Raw genomic sequence first — 20,490 nt, forward strand, 5'->3', positions numbered from 1 at the left:
GGGGTCACAAAGAGTCATACGGGAGTAAAATGATTGAACAACAAACTTTCACACCAAGATTAACTTGAGTTTAAGTATTTTCAGTTCAAATGTAGTAAGATACTCCAGGATGCAAGTCATCTGTGTCACTCAGCAATAAAGCCAACTGAGTGTGTGGGTGTAGGTCACTTTGGAGTCAAAATTCAATAAGAACAATTGGAAAGTAAAGAAGTTGGGGGATGTCCACATAAGTGATAATGTATGAAAGTGAGCAAATAATATGGTAAAGACAAACAACTTTGAAGAACTCTAATCAATACAATGACCTATTTTGATTCGAGGACCTATGATGAAGCATGCTACCCTTTTCTGACAGAGAAGCAATAGATTCAAGAGTACAGATTGAAATGTATTTTTTTGATAAGTCAGTGTGAAAATCTGTTTTGCTTGATTATGCATATTGGTAACAAGTATTCTTTTTTTTTAATGAAGGGGGAAAGGAGGTAGGAAGGAGAGAAAATAGATCTTTGGTAACTGAAAAAATTAATTTAATTAAAAAAAAGATTAAACATGGGCAGACTCAAATTTTCCCCCTTGTGCACATATCAAATTAAATAACAAGTGGGCCTATAATAAAAATGAAAATACTAACTGAATTTAAATGTATTTATTCAGTACCATACTAATTATTACTACAGGATTTTTTTTAGAACTAGGAAAAAATTCATCTGAAGAAGAAAAGATCAAGAATCTCAAGAAAAATAATAGGAAAAAGTGGGAAGAAAGGAGGTAGCTCATATCAAATTATGCCACCATGCAGTAATCACCAAAACAATTTGGTACTCATTAAGAAATAGAAGTTGATCAGTGGAATAGATATACATCATAAAAAACCCCAAATGAATCCAGCAGCCTAGTGGCTAAAAGATTGTAGCTACTGGGGTGAAGACTCATTATTTGACCAAAATTGCTAGGCAAACTGGGTATTAGTGTGGCAGAAATTAAATTTAAAATAAAACTTCATGTCATATACCACTGATAGCAAATTTTTTAGAGACAGAGTGTCACCCCTGGCCTCCCATCAAGTGGTGTGCCTGCCTCCCCCTGAGACTGCATGTCATGCCCCTCCCCCCACTATATGCTGGGTGTGCCCTGCCCCCCCCCCCTTATCCCACACAAGGGAGGGGAGAAATCACTCCTATTGGGTTGTTGGACAGAGGACTGGGTAAAGTGAGGAATGCCCTCAGCAAGTGTAAAGGGGAGGGGAATGGCCTGAGTGCTCTATTCCCCTCCAGCTGTGCTACCTGTGAGCTGCCCATTGGGCACCTTACCCCCTCTGAGCTCCCATTGGACTACTGGACAAAAGGCTGGGTGATATGAAAAAATGTCATGTGTGGGGAGGGGAGCAGCTTCACTAGAGTCTCTCTGCCTTTTTAGTAATAAACTCTGAGGTTGTGGGGCGTGGGGGGTGTGTGGGGGGGGCGGGGAACAGTGGCTGAGTGTCCACAGAGAGCACTTAGTGCCATATTTGGCACCATGCCATAGATTCGCCATCACTGCCATATACCAAGATAAACACCAAACTGATACCTTACGTCAATATAAAAGGTCATACAAAGAGAGGAGAGAAACAAATTAAAGGAACAAGCAACAAATTATCATTTCAAGGATAAGAAGAGTTCATGACCATGGGTTCAAAACTGGCTTTAGATACTTTCTAGCTATGTGATCCTGGCAAGTCACTTAATCACCATTGCCTAGTTCCTACTACTTATTCTTCTACTTTGGAACATTAGTGTAAAATTAAATTAATATCAATAACTCCAAGGACTATTTTTTATAGTTTTTTAATAATCACTTGAAGTAGAAGAAATAAAAAAAAAATATAGAAGTATAAAGCCTAATCTAACCTAACTGACCACTGCCTGGCTCTCAGCCAAGCTCTTCAACCATGTTCCAGGAAACAGAGTGGAGGTGGTGCCCCACCAAAACTTTTATCCTCAGTCCTTCCCATATATGTTCATTCACTTTAGTTCATTCACATAGCATCCACACAGCATAAGCACACAATTGGGAGTCTGGGTAAAATAGGTTGGGTTGGATGACCTTTGGGGAGAGAATTCTATCTACACAAGCCTCCCTGTGATTCTTTGGAAGATGAGCATGTTGAAATCTCTCAGATTTACATGCCTAGTCTCCCCAATGAATCATTTCACATAACCAGTTTATGTCTAAAGATCTCTTACAAGAGATGCATACAATATTGCATTATCTAAAGGGAAATTACAATAATTTGGGGATAAGAGGGAGATAAAATAGAAAGAGAACAAAACCAATGTTTGCTAGGCACATTGACAAAAACCAATACCCTTTGGCATAAGAGTTTACATTCAGAATAAATGCGCTTAATCCCACTTAGTTCAATTCACTATATCCCAACATTCATTCTGGATCTTTTGATGCAGTGTGTGGTTTCTGCAGGCATCTCCATGGCACCTTCTCCAAATGGTTCACTTTCTTGATTTGGGGAGTTAGTCAGCTTCTTTTTGCTGAAATTACTCTCAAACAAGAAAAAAAATTTTTAATCTTGAATTTTACAAAAATTATACATTAGTATTGATTCTAAAATGGAAGATAAAGTTTTATTTTTTAATAGAATTCATGACCAAATATAGAGAAGACAACTTTGAAATTAATTATTGATTTATAGTTGAGCTTTGTTATCAAAACAGTAGCCATTTTAACCAAGCTATAAGGCTTTGAGTATTTCTCCACAAATCTAATACCCTACTCTTAATAAGTAAGCAAAACAAGCAGATATTTTCTATCACATTACAATTGTTGCAGACGTCTCAAAATATCATTTAGGCTCATCACTACTTTAAAATTACTATAGTTGGGGATAGCTGGGTGGCTCAGTGGATTGAGAGCCAGACCTAGAGAATGGAGGTCCTGGGTTCAAATCTGACCCCAGACACTTCCTAGCTGTGTGACCTTTGGCAAGTCACTTGGCCCCCATTGCCTAGCCTTTACCACTCTTCTGTCTTAGAATAAATGCATAGTATTGATTCTAAGATGGAAGGTAAGGGTTTAAAAATAATAAAATAAAATAAAATTACTATAGTTATTAGACTTCAATGATATTGCTAACAGTCTTTTTGTCTGCAGGCTATTTTATGTAATATCCTTTGTAATCCTATATATTTTATTTTATGAATTTAGAAACATTCTTAAGAAAAGGGGTCTATAGGCTTCTCCTAACTGCTGACAGATCCATGACATGAACAAAATTAAGAAACCCTTGTTCTACATACTTTTTTGTTTCCATAATAACAACTACATACATTCATGTTGTACTTAATATGTGCTAGAAGTTGTACAATGTTCTAGGGATACAAAGACAAGTAAAATGCAGTCAATACCCTCTAGGAGCTTTCAATCCAATGAAGGAAAGGATCTGCAAACAATTATGTACATAGGGACTGAATACAAGGTAAATTGGAGATAATCTCAAAGGGAAGACACAAGCATTTAGCACAACCAAACCTGAACCTTACCCTACAAGACATTGCCCCATGTTCTGAAATATAACTATAGGTGATGCATGAAGAATTAAGTGATGACAACCTTGTTTTCTATAACCCCAAGCTTGACCCTTGTACCTGCTAACCTATCTCCAAGAAACACCAAATTGACCTTTGTTCCATTATACTGACTAAGAATTGCTACATTGACTATGAAGAGTTCCTAGTACCTGGAATTTATACTTCTGCCTTGAAGTACTAAATTTGTAATAGAATATTAATAACCCTTGAGGACTTCCCGATCACCCTAGACCCATGATGGTCAACCTATGACATGTGTGCCAGAGATGGCATGCATAAACCTCTCTGTGGGCATGCACACTAAGGACCCAGTGCCCCAAGGACCCAGAGGGCCCATCCCTGCAGCACAGAGTTCACCAGATTTCCTAATTAGAAAGCCTGAGGGATGTGCAGCTGGGCTGCTCCCCTCCCCTTCTCTCCAGTAGGAGTTAGTAAGTAGGCTTCTTCAAGACAGCATCCCTTAGAAATTAGGTTTAGATCAACATCTCACACCCTACACCAAGATAAATTTAGAATGGGTGAATGACTTAAATATAAAAAAGGAAATTATAAGCAAATTAGGTGAACATAGAATAGTTTTTCTGTCAGACCTATGGGAAAGGAAAGCTCTTAAGACCAAGCAGAAGATAGAGAATATTACAAAATAAAAAATGAATAATTTTGATTACCTTCAATTAAAAAGGTTTTGTACAAACAAAACCAATGCAACCAAAATTAGAAGGGAAGCAACAAATTGGGGAAAAAAATCTTTATAACAAAAACCTTGGACAAAAGACTTCTAATTACTCAAATTTATAAGAAGCTAAATCAATTGTACAAAAAAATCAAGCCATCCCCCACTTGATAAATGGGCAAGGGACATGAATAGGCAATTTTCAGATAAAGAAATCAAAACTATCAATAAGCACATGAAAAAGTGTTCTAAATCATGGCCTCAGGGGGCCACATGTAACCTGCAGGCCTTAGTTTGGGGACCCCTGTTCTTGGGAAAGGGTCTCTGATACTCTAGGGGAGACTACCTAAGACAAAAAGGCTCCTTAGCATATGCTTAGTCCCACCTAACTAGGATTGTCATTCACCTGATTGTCTGCCACTCAGTCTGAAATTGCTTGCTATCTCTGAGATTCCCTTCAGGGTAGAGTCCCAGGGGAACAGGGACCAAGTACAAACTTTGGGGTCTCCAACCTACAATCTATTCCTGAAACCTGGGGTTCACCAGATCTCACTAGGTCACAAATTTGGGGTTTCTAGATTCCATGTTGACATATGGAACACAAGGGATTAAGTTCCAAGGAGAGTAGGGATAATATAAAAAGAGGAATGGAGTGCTGGAGGGGGTCTCTCAAAGAGCTTGGAGACTTTACTTCCTGCCAGGGAAAATAATGGACTTTTGGTTAGAAGCAATTTATCCTCACCTGAAATTTCTCCAATCTTCTATTCAGTCTCTGAATAGAGATTAATCTACTAAAATTATATCTGTTCCTATTGACAGTGTTCCTGAGTTCCTGTTTCCTACTTGTTATTTTATCTACTTAGAAGAGCCAACCTGAGCCAAGATCTGTTTGTCATCAAGTGAAATTGCAGCCACTTGGCTGGACCTTTTGCCATTCACCTCCACCCTATCAAAGCAATCTGAACTATCTTTTGTCTACCATGATAATTTGGGGGGCCAGTAGTAAGGAAAGCTAGATAGGATTTTGGGGGTTCAAAGACAGTCATCGAATTGGTAAACAGCTGGAAGAACAAAAGGCAGATCCTTGAGGATCTCTTAGCTTGGGAGGAGATCTAGAGAGGATTATAGATTAGGGAAACCTCCCTTGGCCCTCCTCCCTTTCCCTGTGTGAAAAGACCCAAATAAACCCTTTTTGTTTGAATAAGACAGCTTTCAGATTGCCTTGTATCACTGAATCAGATCTGAGGCCTAACAGACTGGCCTACAGTCTGATACATACAGAGAAGATCACTTGACCAATATATCCTCAATACTGTCAATTAACTCACTTATTTCATGTTATAAAGTTGAGAATTGATTATAATTCTATTTTTAAGACTTATTCAAACTGTCATAGGTTAATACTCTTCCGACCCAGTGAGTCTTACTTAGTTCCTTACTCTCACAACCTCTCTGGAAAAACTTACCTAAAGGTCAAAATCTTTTGTAATGAAATTATCTCCACCTACCACTAATACTACTCCTCAGGTAGCCTTTGGACATTTGATCCTTGATTCTATTATTTTAGTCCTATCTTTACCCCAGAATTCAGGTTAATTCAAGCAAAGCTAAATATATCTCTATCACCAGAGGAATATTCCTTCTTCTCCCTGGGTAGCCTTAAGAAGATTGCTCCTCAGTCTCTAATATTGGAATGGCAGCAAAGCTGAACTTGGAGGTTATTTAGAAATCTAAGACTTCTGTTGGCTCACTTTCCTGATCTTTTGAAATTTGCAAAGTTGATAAGCAAATGAGGGGAGGATGGAATAGTTTACCTGTCAGATCTAAAGATAAGGGAAGAATTTATGACCAAATAAAAGAGAGCTTTATAGGTTATAAAATGGATAATTTTGATTATGTTAAATTAAAAAGGGTTTGTATAAACAAAACCAATGCAACCAAGATGAGAAGAAAAGAAGAGAGCTGGGAAGTAATTTTTTAAAAAAATTCTGAGTTTTTATTAAAATGAAATCAAGAACTTATCATTTTAACTGTATACAAATATTAGATATATGATGAAATAATATAAATGATTTCCCTGTATTTATTGTCATTGCATCATATATTTAGAGATGAAAGGGACCTTAGAAGCCAACTAATTCACTGCCTGCATTTTTGCCCAAAGTTACATAAGTAATAAGTAAAAAAGCCAGGAGTTGAATTCAGGTTCTTCAAATCAAAATATTTGGGGATATTTTGAGGGATAGGGTTAGGCAAGAGGATTAACTTCTCAGAATTTAGTCTAAGTTACCCTACAGCTATAAAGTACCACCTGCATTGCTAAAGGAAGTTACTTCATTTGGTTTTGGGAAACAATTTTTATAGCAAGTATCTTGGATAAAGATGTAATTTTTCAAGTACATAGAGAACTGAATCAAATTTATAAAAATATGTCATTCTCCAGTTGATAAATGGTCAAAAGGCTAGGAATAGGTGTTTCTAGTCTAAGAAATCAAAGCTAACTAGAAGTTACGTGGAAAAAATGTTCTATATCACTCTTTAAGCAGTATTTTCTTTTCCATCCTTCCTTCCTTCCTTCCTTCCTTCCTTCCTTCCTTCCTTCCTTCCTTCCTTCCTTCCTTCCTTCCTTCCTTCCTTCCTTCCTTCCTTCCTTCCTTCCTTCCTTCCTTCCTTCCTTCCTTCCTTCCTTCCCTTCTTTCTTTTTCTTTTTTTTTTAAACCCTTACCTTCAGTCTTGGAGTCAATACTGTATATTGGCTCCAAGGCAGAAGAGTGGTAAGGGCTAGGCAATGGGGGTCAAGTGACTTGCCCAGGGTCACACAGCTAGGAAGTGTCTGAGGCCAGATTTGAACTTAGGACCTCCCATCTCTAGGCTCTCAATCCACTGAACTACCCAGCTGCCCCCTTCTTCCTTCCTTCCTTCCTTCCTTCCTTCCTTCCTTCCTTCCTTCCTTCCTTCCTTCCTTCCTTCCTTCCTTCCTTCCTTCCTTCCTTCCTTCCTTCCTTCCTTCTTCCCTCCCTTCCTTCCTCCCTCCCTCCCTCCCTCCCTTCCTTCCTTCCTTCCTTTCTTCCTTCCTTCCTTCCTTCCTTCCTTCCTTCCTTCCTTCCTTCCTTCCTTCCTTCCTTCCTTCCTTCCTTCCTTTCTTTCTTCCTTCCTTTCTTTCTTCCTTTCTTCCTTCCTTTCTTTCTTTCTTTCTTTCTTTCTTTCTTTCTTTCTTTCTTCCTTCCTTCCTTCCTTTCTTCCTTCCTTCCTTCCTTCCTTCCTTCCTTCCTTCCTTCCTTCCTTCCTTCCTTCCTTCCTTCCTTCCTTCCTTCCTTCCTTCTTCCCTCCCTTCCTTCCTCCCTCCCTCCCTCCCTCCCTCCCTTCCTTCCTTCCTTCCTTTCTTCCTTCCTTCCTTCCTTCCTTCCTTCCTTCCTTCCTTCCTTCCTTCCTTCCTTCCTTCCTTCCTTCCTTCCTTCCTTCCTTCCTTCCTTCCTTCCTTCCTTCCTTTCTTTCTTCCTTTCTTCCTTCCTTTCTTTCTTTCTTTCTTTCTTTCTTTCTTCCTTCCTTCCTTCCTTCCTTCCTTCCTTCCTTCCTTCCTTCCTTCCTTCCTTCCTTCCTTCCTTCCTTCCTTCCTTTCTTCCTTCCTTTCTTTCTTTCTTTCTTTCTTTCTTTCTTTCTTTCTTTCTTTCTTTCTTTCTTTCTTTCTTTCTTTCTTTCTTTCTTTCTTTCTTTCTTTCTTTCTTTCTTTCTTTCTTTCTTTCTTTCTTTCTTTCTTTCTTTCTTTCTTTCTTTCTTCCTTTCTTCCTTTCTTCCTTTTTTCTTCTGAAATCTCTTTCACAAATGACTAATATGAAAGAATATTTTACCTGATCGCACACATAAAATCTGTATTGGATTGCTTACTATCTCAGTGAGTAGTGGAGAGGAGTGAAGGGAGTAGGGAGGGAGAGAATCTGAAACTAATTTTTTTGAAATGTTAAAAAATATTTTTACATGTAATTAGAGAAAAATAAAATATTTAAAAAGAAAAAAAAAGAAATGCTCCAGATTGTAGCTTCCAATGTATCTTTAGCTTTAAAAAGTAGTAACAAACATGGAGGCAAAGAACTAGGACCCAGAAGGTCACATGATGATCTTGGAGGAAGTTCTTTCTCTTTACATCATTGTCTTTCCTTGATAATCACTGACCAGAAAGAACAGAGGAGTTGGAACTTCAGTGTCTTTTAAATATCTCCCCAGTCAGATTAAAAGACACTTCTTTGCCATGTTATTAGCATACTGGAATCATCGACAGATTAGTTATGTGGGTTTCAAAGAACTTCTGTTCTATATTCCCATCACTCTCCTAGAAATAGGTTTGTTCTGTATGGAGAATAATATTGGCAATGTTCCTCTGTGCATACTCAGAAGACCAGTTTTCTATTACACTCATATTGAATAGTAAGTATCAGAAAAGTGAAGATTTGAACCTAGGACCATCATGACACCAAATCCCACTCTTTCCATTTTCTGCCACACTACTCTTGGATATAAATAAATCTTGGAATACTTAACAGAGGCAAAGTAAAGATCCTTGGCCTCTCTCTCCTGATCTTTGCCCTTGGATGAGGGGCAGCAGTTCCTATAATCAATAAGTGGGGACCTCCTCCCGTGAAGCCAAGCTCTCATTGTATCACTTTGCCTTCCCAAGATCAAGTCCAATCTATTCCATTTTTCTGAGTGTTACAATATCAGTCACTGAGTCTTTGTCCCCAGGTCATAGGATTCTAGATTTAGAACTGGAAGGAGTCTGATAGTCCATCTCCCTCCTTACTTACTAGTTGACTTTACTCCATATGCCTTTGCACCACAAGCTATATACCCTGTACCTCACAATGCTCTCCATCCTCATCTCCACCTCTTTAAATCTGCTCCTTTAAATCTGTTCCCTTTAGCTCAAGTGCATTTCCTTTAAGAGGCCTTTCCTAGGAGTAGAGTTGAAGAAATGGCCTTTCCTGATTTTCTCAGTTCTACCACATTTCCTTGATAAAAGTTTAGGGACTGAAACAAAGGAAGGTTGGAGGAAATGAGAAATTTAGTTCTATATTGAGTAGAATTAATTTTAATATTGTAGAAATATCAGCAATTAGAGGCAGTTAGCTAGCAAAGTTGACAGAGCATAAGGCTTGGAGTCAGGAAGACTCTTCATGAGTTCAAATCTATACTGAGACATTTATTATCTGGGTGACCCTGGGAAAGTGACTTAACCTTGTTCACCTTACTCCTTCACTGTAAAATGAGCTGGAGAAGGAAATGGCAAACCTCTCTGGTAGGAAAAAAAAATCAGCTCTCATATTTTCCTCTCTGTCAAAAAGACATCCCTGACAATACAGATCTCCTCTTCCCCATTCCTAGACAGTCGTAGGAATATCATGGATACTTGGTCTTCAGGCATGTTTACTTTTAATCTAGTATGGCTGGGTTCCACCATAGGAATTTGAGTTCTTGTTTACCCATAGGCAAAAAAGTAACTTAGGCTAGCCAGAGCCCTCTGAGTATCTTTGTCTCCTCATTAAATTACAAGGAATTTTGGATCTTAGAAAGAAAGAAAACTGACCAGAAAAAAGCCAGTTCTCTTGCTTGGAGGGTCAGAGGCAACTGGAAACTCATGATCATGCCTCACTTCTCAAATGACACCCTCTTTCCCCCATTATGAACCCATAAAAATCTATCAGTTTTCCTTGGTGTGGACATTTGTGAACTCAGGTGTATGGCTGTGCCCCAGGCTTCTGACCTTTATAATCTAGATTCAAGATGCCTTTTTCATTTCTACATGAGTTTGGTTTATTTCAGAACTTGACATATAAATGGAATTTGAAGAGGCTTCGGTAAAAGATTGTTGAGTTTGAGTATTTGGCCTTAAATCTCAACTCAGCTTCCATTCCAGTTTTGATCTTTGTGTCACATTCTGCTAGAGTCTTACCAAAAGAGCTGGAAGGGCTCAAGAGGCTTTGCAGCTTGTATAGGTCAAGAGCAGATGGATGACATAGTGGATAGAGTGCTGGCCTAGAGTCAAGAAGACCTGATTTCAAATGTGGCCTCAGTCACTTATTAGCTATGTGACTCTGGGCACATCACTTCATTCTGTTTGTCTCAGTTTCCTCATCTGTAAAATGAATTGGAGAAGGAAATAGTAAACCAGTCCAGTATCTATAGCGGACCCCCCCCCCCCCCCGGGAGTCCTATAATATTTATCTGTGGGTAATAACCTGAGGTGGAGAGAGGAGGTTAGGAAATGGGAGAATAATAAAGACTCAAAGGCAAAGTAGAAACACATGGGGAGTATCTCGAACTCAGAGGAAATAAGAGGAATAAGAGAATAGGTGGGGAGTACCAACCCTTGATACTCCTATAGACAAGAGAGTCTGAACATTAATAGGAAGCTTCGGGGGCGACAGCATTGCTAGAAAAGGGGGGAGTCTCAGCTCCTTGGTGCCTCCTATAGACAATGGAGTCTGAGCATTAGTAGGAGGCACTGGGGGCTTCCGAGTAGATAGGAAAGAGGTACAGTGAAGCAAGAGAGGTAAGAGGAGAGGAGGGAACAGAGGGAGAGAGGAAGTGAAGGGTGAAAGAGCTAGTTAGAGAGCTAGTCAGAGAGAGCTAGTAAAGGGCTAGTAAGAGGGAGTTTCACGGTAGTTCCCCGTATTTATTGAAGGTTTTTAGGAATGTGGATCAACGAATAGGTAACATGACATAGGTTTTAACATTGGTTGAACTGACAATGATGAGATCAAAGAGGTGGAGATTAATCCAACCTGGGCTTTGCAAATGAGGGTAGTCCAAGAGGAGGCATGGCTGTTAACCTGCCCTTTGCAAATGAAAGTACTCTGAGCTGATGCAGCAAAGACCCAGCCCATGAATTTGCCCATCCTTTGCCAGTCCCTTGGCCCATCCCTTTCCATACAATGACCATCAAGAGGTCTGACCATGTGTCTGGAAATACAATATCAATACATCAATCATACTTCCCAGATACCAATATGCCTGGTATGCTACAGTACCAGGGGCCACAGAGTCAGACACAACTGAACAACAATAAAATGCTCTATACCGGATCTTATTTGTATCTTAATCTTAATCTTAGTAATAAATAAATAATAATAATATTATACATAAATATAATATATAAATATATATAAATAATAATAAATACAAATAAGATCTTGATCTTGTTTAATCTGCATTATCACAAATTCCTAGAAGCAAACTCACCAAACATCCACTTGTTTCCCTTGTGCATCCTCCCAGGACTGGACCTTCATTATCTAGTTCTTCATGGCAAATGCACACTAAATTTGCCATGTAATTTTCAAAGCTATCCTTCTGGTCTGAATTTCATTCTATCTATTCTCTTCTGTGCGTTAAAAAAAATACTTGAATGACCCTCTTTTCATTATTTTTTGGGTGTGAGTATCTCTAATCTGCTTCCTCACAACTCCTTCATTGAAAAGAGAAAGAAAAATTTTGTACAAATACGAATAATCAAGCAAAAACAAATAATCACATTAATCTTATCTAAAAATTTATAGTTCATACTGCAAGTGAATCTATGACCTCTATCATGAAGTGGGTAGTATGCTTTATCATTAGTCCTCTGGAATTGTATTTGGTTGGTAATTTCTTTGCCTGACACTTAGTTTGGATTTCTGCTTGTCTCCATTACTCTTCTGAGTTAAGAATGTGGGGATTCAAAGTTAGCATACATTTGAATCACAGTTCTGTCAATTACTACCCTTGAAACTTTGGGGAAATGGTTTAACCTAGTTTCCTCACTTGTAAAATGAGGCCATTGAACTAAATAACTTTTAAGCTTATCTGCTACATTCTTGGCATAATCACTTATGCCCCTCTCCTCATCAGATTGTAAACTCCTAGAAGGCAATCACTGTCATAATTTTTTTTTTTAATTTCTCAGAGCTTTTTAGAATGAATTTTACCCAGTAGTTGCTTAATATATATTTGTTGAATTGTACATTGAATTGAATTAAGAGTCTGGCAAATCTGGTGGACTGGGTAGAAGAAGGCTAATGAAATGAGGTGGTCTGGGACAATTTTTAGGATCAAAGAAGTAGAGTTAGAAAAGACCTTAGAGGTCTATTGAGTCCAATTCCTTGAGTTTAGTGAGAGTTAGAGAGGTAAAGTGACTTGTAAGCCACTTGTAAGTGAGTGATCTAGAACTCTAACTCTAGATTCAAGGCTCTTTTCTACTGTCTTCCAACCTAGTTCTAAGCAGGGATTCTTAACCTAGGATCTGTGAACACAGGTAAAAAAAATAATTGTATTTCAACATAATTGGTTTATTTTGTCATATGCTGTAATTGATTTTATTAATTTAAAAACATTATTTTAAAAAGGGGTCCAGATATTTTCCCCAGAATGCCAAAGGGAATCATGACATTAAAAAGGGTAAGTATCTTTAGTCCTAGGGGCTTAATAAATGTTTGTTGAATGAATGAGTTGAATCTTTAGGGGGAAGAAGAGAGAAAGTAATTCTAGTGAAACACATGCTTCTGAAAGTCCAAAGTTTGTTTGTCTTTATATTCCTAGCACAGTGCTTGGAACATGTATTCAGGTGTTTTTCAGTCATGTCTATTGTCAACATGGAAATCTAGAGATCCCCAGTTTATTTAGTTTGAGTATAGAAACCCCAGGTTTTGACCTTGTCACAGGAGAGTTTCCCCCTGAGGGAAGGTCCCTCTTCACCAGACAATGGACTTCCTGGTCCTTTGGGAACCCAATGGTTTCTCCCCCTAGGCTAAGGTCCACTACCAAGGTGGCCCAGCCCTGGGTTTGGTCTTTCCCATTTGTGTCCATTGTGGGGCATCAGCCCCTCACTATTATTCCTGTCTGGAACTCTTCATTTTCCTTTCTCACCATTGTAAAGTCAATCAACTGTCCCTCTAATCCTAAACCCCCCAGGTCATCTAGAGTGATATATAGGTTCCCCAAGTTCTTTTGTTCCTTGGAGTCCATCCTGAGTCGGTGGCACTCCCAGGGGCTGGTGACCAGGGCGTCTTGACTCTGTGCAGTCTTGGAAAGCAGCTCTGTTGTCGTATTAGTAGCGCTAACCCCTTTTCCCTTGATTAAAGAGTGATTTTTGACTATTTAATAGTTCTGTGTTTTTCCTAGTTGACACTATTATCCCAATGGGGTTTTCTTGGTAAGGGTACTAGAATGGTTTGCCATCTCCTTCTCCAATGGACTAAGGGGGCAAAAGATGTTGAGTGAATTGCCCAGGGTCACACAGTATCTGAAGCTGGATGTGGACTCAGGTTTTCCATAACTGGATAGTTAGGTTGCTCAGTGGATAGAGTGGCAGGCTTGAAGTTAAGAAGACTCATCTTCATGAGTTCAAATCAGTCTCAGACACTTTCTAAATGTGTGACCCTGGGCAAGTCACTTCACCCTGTTTGCCTCAGTCTCCTCATCTGTAAGATCAACTGGAGAAGGAAATGGCAAACCAGTTCAGTGTTTTTTGCTAAGAAAACCCCATATGAATGAAGAAGAGGACTGAACAGCCTGAATGTCTTTCTATCTTTAGGCACACTGCTCTATCCACTGAACAACCTCGCCAGCACATAGTAAGTGCTTTAATGTTAGTCAATTGATTGGTGCCTAGTACATAGCAGGCGCTATATAAATGTTTGTTGAATTGAATTGAAACGTAACTTTGTTTCCCCAGTTTTGGAGAAACAATGTAACGTGTTAGTTGCTTGGAGAAATTCAGTACGGATTTTGAACTGCGGGAATCCTTCAGAAGCCGGCTTATCTACAATTCCTAACCACTTTCGCAAGCATTCATTAAGACAAACACCTGGCTAGCACTTCCGATTCTCTCCACCCCAATCAGAAGAGTCCAGATCACAGGCTATATGCACTGCCTCCCGGCTTAGCAGGGAGCACGGGCGTGCCCACAAACGCGCATGCCCCGCAACCAACGGAAGATGAGATGGGAGGGGGCGGGATTTTGAAGCCGGCCTCTCGAGTCTCGAGGCGGCTCTTGTGGGCGGGCTCGCACGCGCTCGCGAGATTTAGGGGCGGAGCGGAGGAGCAGGGTTGGAGGAGACACTCGGAGGGGGCCCCACTGGAGGAAAGTAGGGGTCGCTCGGGGTGAGGAGGAGGAGGTGGAAGCAGCGGCGGCGGCTAGGAGGCGGAAGTGAGTCCAGCTGCCCCGGCAGAGGAGGCTGTGCTTGCGCGGAGACAGCTCCGGCCCCGGCTCCGGCGTTGTGAGGGAGCCCGCGCCCTCCCCTGGTTCCCCCAGCGGCGGCGGCCATGGCGAAAAGCAGGGTCGGGCAGCCGGCTGAGGAGGCGGCTGCGGGGCCGCTGGACCCCTCGAGCCAGGCCCTCGGAGACTCCCTGAAAGGTGAGGTCCGAGCGGAAGGCGGGAGACGGGGAAGAGGGAGAAGCTGGCCTGGGGTCATCTGATAGTCAGTCAACAAACATCCAGGAAACACCTCCTGGGTGCCAGGCTGTGGGACGATAGTTGTGAGACAAACGGGCAGGATGAACGTGAGCTTGAGGGTATCGGGGGCCTGAGGGGGAGGAGCCCTGATCCGCACCCCCAGTCCTAAAGAAAACGCAGCGCCCTGCGGTCCCCACCTCCTATGGAGCGGGCGGCCGAGGCCCCGCTCTGGGAACAGAATACGTTCCTGGCACAGGCCGGACTCAAGTCCAGTTCCTTTGCATCTAAACTTGATGCTTTGGGGCATATAGGTAGCACCAAGATAAAGCACCAGGCCGGGACTCGGGAGGCTTTGGGTTCTTAGGTAGCTTCTGACACTTTCCTAGCTATGTGAGCCTTGGGAAGTCACTTAACCCCCATTACCTAGTCCTTATGGATTTTATGCCTTGGAATTGATACTAAGGCGAAAAGTAAAGGTAAAAAACAAACCCCATAAACTTAATGCTTTTCTAACTCCCCAAGGATTCTTATATTTGAATTGGGAGGTTGATCTTTGTGGGGATCTCTGAGGCATTTATTAAGCCCTTACTCTATGCAGGTCACTCTGCTAAGCACTGGGTTACAAAGGAAAAGAAGACAAAAATCAATACAGCCCCAGCTCTTAACTTGCGCTTGGTCTAATGGGTGAGTCCACATGGAAACAAGATAGAAGAGAATCCAAGGATCTCAATGTAGTTTGATGCTTTATTAGCTATGTGGGCCACTTTGTGTAATAGTAAACCTAGAGGAGAGGCACTAAATTTAAGGAGGATGGGAAAAACCTTCTTCCAAACCAGTTTTGTTTTTTGTCTTTGAAACACCTTCGCTGTGGGGCAGTAAGGTGGCTCAGTGGATAGAGATAAGAGATGTCTTGAGTTGAAATGTGGCCTCACACTTCCTAGCAGTGTGGCATTTGAGGAAGTCACTTAATCCCCTTCTAGTCTTTCTTACTCTTCTGCCTTGGAGCCAATATTTAACAATTCTTCTCCTCCCTCCCCCCTCCCCCCCATTAAAACCTTCTATCATAGAATCAATACTAAGAATAGGTTCCAAGGCAGAAGAGCCAAGGGTCACCTAGCCAGGAAGTGTCTGAGGTTATATTTGAACCTAGGACCTCCTTTCTCTAGGTGTGGCTCTCTATCTAGTGAGCCACTTAGCCATCCCAATACTTATAAATTCTAAGTTAAATGATAAGGGTTTAAAAATATAGAAAACACAGGGCCTGGCCCACAGCAGTTGGTTAATCAAATCAGCTGGCATAGTTAAGGGTCTGCTTTGGACCTATGTGAAGCAGTGGGGGTTCAAAGAAAGGCAAAAACCATCCATCCAGCCCAAACCAACAACCCTTGGTCCTCCTTGCTTTCAGGAGCTCACAGTCTGTGAACAAATGAAAATCTGATTTCAGATATGAGTTTGGCTTTCCTAATCATTAACATTTTCCAGCCTCCGAAGTTTTTATGACCAAACTGTTTGGTAATCTGCATAAGAAACTAATTTTATTTTGCTTAATTGCCTTTTCTGCAACTTAAGCCTATTTAGGAATTGTTGGTCTTATACACAAGATACCTTAAGTTCACAATGTTAAAACTATTATTGTCCAGGTTTTTTTGTTTCTAAACATTTCTTAAATAACTCTAGATACTAAATATTTTGAATCTAGTTTTGTTTGGATCAGTCATTTCTGTTTATTAGCCACTAAAATGATTAGGCTTCCAAACAGTCTTAAAACTCAAAACACTTGAATTAGTCCAAAACAGTGGCTGTTAAGTATACTGGTCACTCAAATAACTAAGGAAAATTTAGATGTTTTCTGGTTCACTTGCCAGTGATGAGTGAAGGGAGGATGGGTCATGATTATGAATTGGTTTTGTTATTATCTATATGAAGAAGAGATGTTAATGATAATATTAATAATAATATTAATTACTCTTTGTAGAGCATTGTGCTAAGGAATGGAGGAACTTACAGTCTAGTAAAGGGAAAAGGCACAAATATAAATCACTTACATAATATTGCATATCATAAATCATTAGAGAGTTGTAAGTCAAAGTACTCCCTGAGTTCTCAGAGTCAAGGTTGGTGGTGTCAGGTCAGGCTTCATAGATGAGATGAGAAGTGCTTTGTGAAAAGCTTTGGAAGGGAGAAGTTGACATTCACCTGGAGAGAGATGAGCCACATAAGCCTGAGCCACAGAGAAGATTGTAAGTAGAGACATAAGAGTAGGAGAGTGCTGTTCTTGTTCCAGGTGCAGAAAGAAAACCAGTTTGACTGGAGTGTAGAGTGGTTTGAGGGACAGTACTGTCAAAACCACTTCCCATTTAATACTTTTCTTTGGTTTGGAACCATAGTTGATATTTGAAAAACTAATTTTTGAGAGTTTGTTGGGACTTTTAATTTCTATGTCAAAATTAAATATTTTAGTGTTGAGTACTAGATTTCTACCATAATTCTACTCCATTGCCTTTCATAGGTGACCTGGACAAGTACTTCTGAGATCCTTCCAAACTGGAAAAACCTTGAGTTTATGGCTTAACAGTGGATAAATATCCTAGCTGAGTTTGGAGCAGCTTATACTCAGAAGGCCATCTAATCAAGTGATGAATTTTTATTGGCCACAGTAGCTTATCTCAATATTATCTGTCTACCATGATGTAGAGAGGTTGCAGTTTACATTGGTGAAGTGTGTGTGCATCAACCTTTGTTAAATATTGAAATATCGTATTGAAGAAGGTATATATTAAACATTGGCCTAATGAGGACATATAGGGATCTCCTTCCTCTGAAGGAAGTTTACTGTTTTCTTCAGGCGGCAGAAGTATATAGGTGATACTTTTTGTGCTCCCTCTTGTTTTATTAATGTTGGGATCTCCCTGGGGAAGACATTGCCAGCATATCTTCACCAACTTGAAATTTTAGAGGGACTGAGATTTTAGGTGTCTTGCAGCCAGTATGTGCCAGAGGAAAAAGCCAGGTCTTCTGACTTTGACACAAGTTTTCTATGTTGCCTGTCATATGTAAGATAATAAAAATGCAAAGCAACATGATGAGCTTTCAAAATGAATGTTGTCTACATTTAGTTCAGAGGAAGATGAAAGCATCAATGGAGGCTAAGTAGAAGCTTAAGGAAGAGAAGGAATTTGAGGGAAAGACAGATTTAATAAGGAGAGAGAAGAGTTGGAGCTTTTAAAGCTATCCATGGGGGCAGCATTGAGGCCTAGAGATAGGAGGCCCTAGGTTCAAATTTGGCCTCAGACACTGTGTGTCCCTGGGCAAGTCATTTAACCTCATTGCCTAGTCCTTACTGCTCTTCCTTACTGTTCTGCCTTGGAACTGCTACACAGTATTGATTCTAAGGTGGAAGGTAAGGGTTTAAAAAAAAAAGCTATCTATATAAAGTGGAACCAGCAAATTGGAACTTGAATGAATATGGCATATCTGGAGACTAATTTGTAAGCATAGAGGTGATATATGAGACTGAGCAGAATTGGATGGGATCAAATTGTGGAAGGTCTTGAATTGTAACACAAAGGTGTTTAAATTGCATTCTGTACATAAGATCATAGATTTAGAGCTAGAAGGGACCATAAGAATCCAACTCCTTCCTGTTATAGAAGAGGAAGCACAGTCTAGAGAGGTTAGGCAATTTGCCCAGTGTCTGCATCTGGTAAGTATTCGATGTAGGATTTGAACCCAGGCAGGTCTTTCTTGACTCCATCCACTTCACATATTAGGGAGCCACTAAAGTTTTTTAAGAGTGATCAGTTTTAATGGTGTGTGTAGAAGGAATGGAGGAGGGATAATTTGTGTGAAGGGGACGGTGCAACCAGTTAGGATTTGAGTCCAAGTATGAAGTGATTGGGGACTAAACTAACGTGGATTCTCATTCATCATTATTAATTGCCAGCTTGGGTCTGTTTCTAGGCACTTCCTAGCAATTATGTTTTGAGTTAGGGGAAGTGGTTGAGGGAGTGTAATTGTTTTGAGACAACAGTATTGTTGGGACACTGATAAATTTCCTTTTTAGTATATCCAGGATTCTGTCTTATTAGTGGAAAAAGACCCTGAGTAATAAAAATAAATTTTAGAATGAAACTGGACTCCTAAGATTTGGAAGAGAGAAGTGTTATAAAATGATTATGTCCTTTTTTTTTTTAAACCTTTACCTTCCGTCTTAGAATCAATACTGCATATTGGTTCCCAAGGCAGAAGAGTGGTAAGGGCTAGGCAGTGGGGGTTAAGTGACTTGCCCAGGGTCACACAGCTGGGAAGTGTCTGAATACAGATTTGAACCCAGGACCCCATCTCTATGCCTGGTTCTCAATCCACTGAGCCACCTAGCTGCCCCCAATTATGTATTTAAAAAAAAAAACCATTTTGTCTTAGAATCAATACTAAGTGTCAGTTAAGTGGAAGACCACTAAGGGTTAGGCAGTTGGGGTCAAATGACTTGCTCAGCATCACACAGCTAGGAAGTGTCTGAAACCAAATTTGAACTTAGGACCTTCTGTATCCAGCCTGGCTCTCTATCCACTAAGCTGCCCTGGTTATATACTTAACCATACAGCACTAGTTCAGGTGGAACCATTGTGTCATCTAAGTTATTTTAGTCCTGACTTGGTGTGGTGTAAGGACATTATATTTGGGCTATTTTCTTTTGTCACTTTTTGAGAATTCAGAGTAGTAAAGGGGCTCTCTTGGCCCAGAAGGATGGCATCCATGTATATAACTGTTTTTAGCAGATATTGGGATTGAAGTGAAGTTTCACTTTTATCTTTCTATCCCTAGTGCCGAACAGTGTCTGGCTTAAACTTAATAGCTGCTTGCTGACTGATTATTCCTTTAGGCTGGTTCTGCAGGAAATACTGAGTTCAATTCCTGTTATAGTAATGAAGCCTCAAGCACTTTTCTTCCAATATCTTTAGTTAGTGAGTTTTACTTGGAATATCTACTTTACGTACACTTTGCCTTATTGGCAACGTATCAATCAGCAAGCATTTATTAAAGCACCTATTAGATGCCAGGCATTTTGCTAGGATCTGGAGGTACAAAGACAAAAGTGAAAAAGTCCCTTAATTATTTATTTCTCATTACAATTAATGAAAAAACTTATCCAAGAACATTTCCTGAAGTGCTTGAATTGTTTCATTTCCCAGTTGTTTTGCTTCATCTGGTCTGAAGTCTATATTGTTTTTTATTTTGGTGTTCTTTGCTTTGTTAATTTCATTTCTTGTGTAAGTTTTCATTATCTTTTGTCCTGTTTACTTGCTTTTCTTTCTGTATGTCTCCTTCCCTCCACTGTCCATCCCCAAATATGAGGAGCCTCATTCTCTTGTAAACACTTTTTCATATTGACAGAGGATCCCCAATTCAGCCTGAGGAGGATTAGTTGATTAGCATGATTTATGAAGAGGAAGGACTTGCATTCATTTTTGGAGAATAGTTAGGATTTGGATTAAAAAGGGAATAGGAGGAAATGAACAAAAGAATACTGGCAGAAAAGTTTGACATTCATAGGTAATAAGTTGATCTGGAATACATATGAAGTGCCTCCTATGTATCAGGCATTCTCTTAATCACTAGATATACATTCTAATGGGAAGAAACAACATACAAAAGGAGGAAGAAAGGGGAAAGACACACCAAAGGGCATCTTGCTTGGTGTAGTTGAGATTAGGCAGAGCTGCAGGTGAAATAGCGAGTTTATAGGATTGCAGAAGGAAAGTAGTGGAAAATAAATTGAAAATGATATTTTGGGGACCAGATTAAGATGT

At 40.0% G+C, this 20,490-nt stretch overlaps 1 protein-coding gene across 1 annotated transcript in view; it reads left to right on the plus strand.

Moving 5' to 3' along the window:
• The first annotated feature begins 14,229 nt into the window (after nt 1-14,229).
• TMEM41B (transmembrane protein 41B) overlaps nt 14,230-20,490 on the plus strand; it is a 46,250-nt gene continuing 39,989 nt past the window's right edge. Inside the window, exon 1 of the mRNA XM_056802104.1 lies at nt 14,230-14,641. Coding sequence (XP_056658082.1) covers nt 14,551-14,641 — 91 coding nt within the window. The 5' untranslated portion in view covers nt 14,230-14,550. The remainder of the gene's footprint in view (nt 14,642-20,490) is intronic.

This window comes from Monodelphis domestica, chromosome 6, assembly GCF_027887165.1.
Source record: "Monodelphis domestica isolate mMonDom1 chromosome 6, mMonDom1.pri, whole genome shotgun sequence".
In the NCBI taxonomy this organism is placed as follows: Eukaryota; Metazoa; Chordata; class Mammalia; order Didelphimorphia; family Didelphidae; genus Monodelphis; species Monodelphis domestica.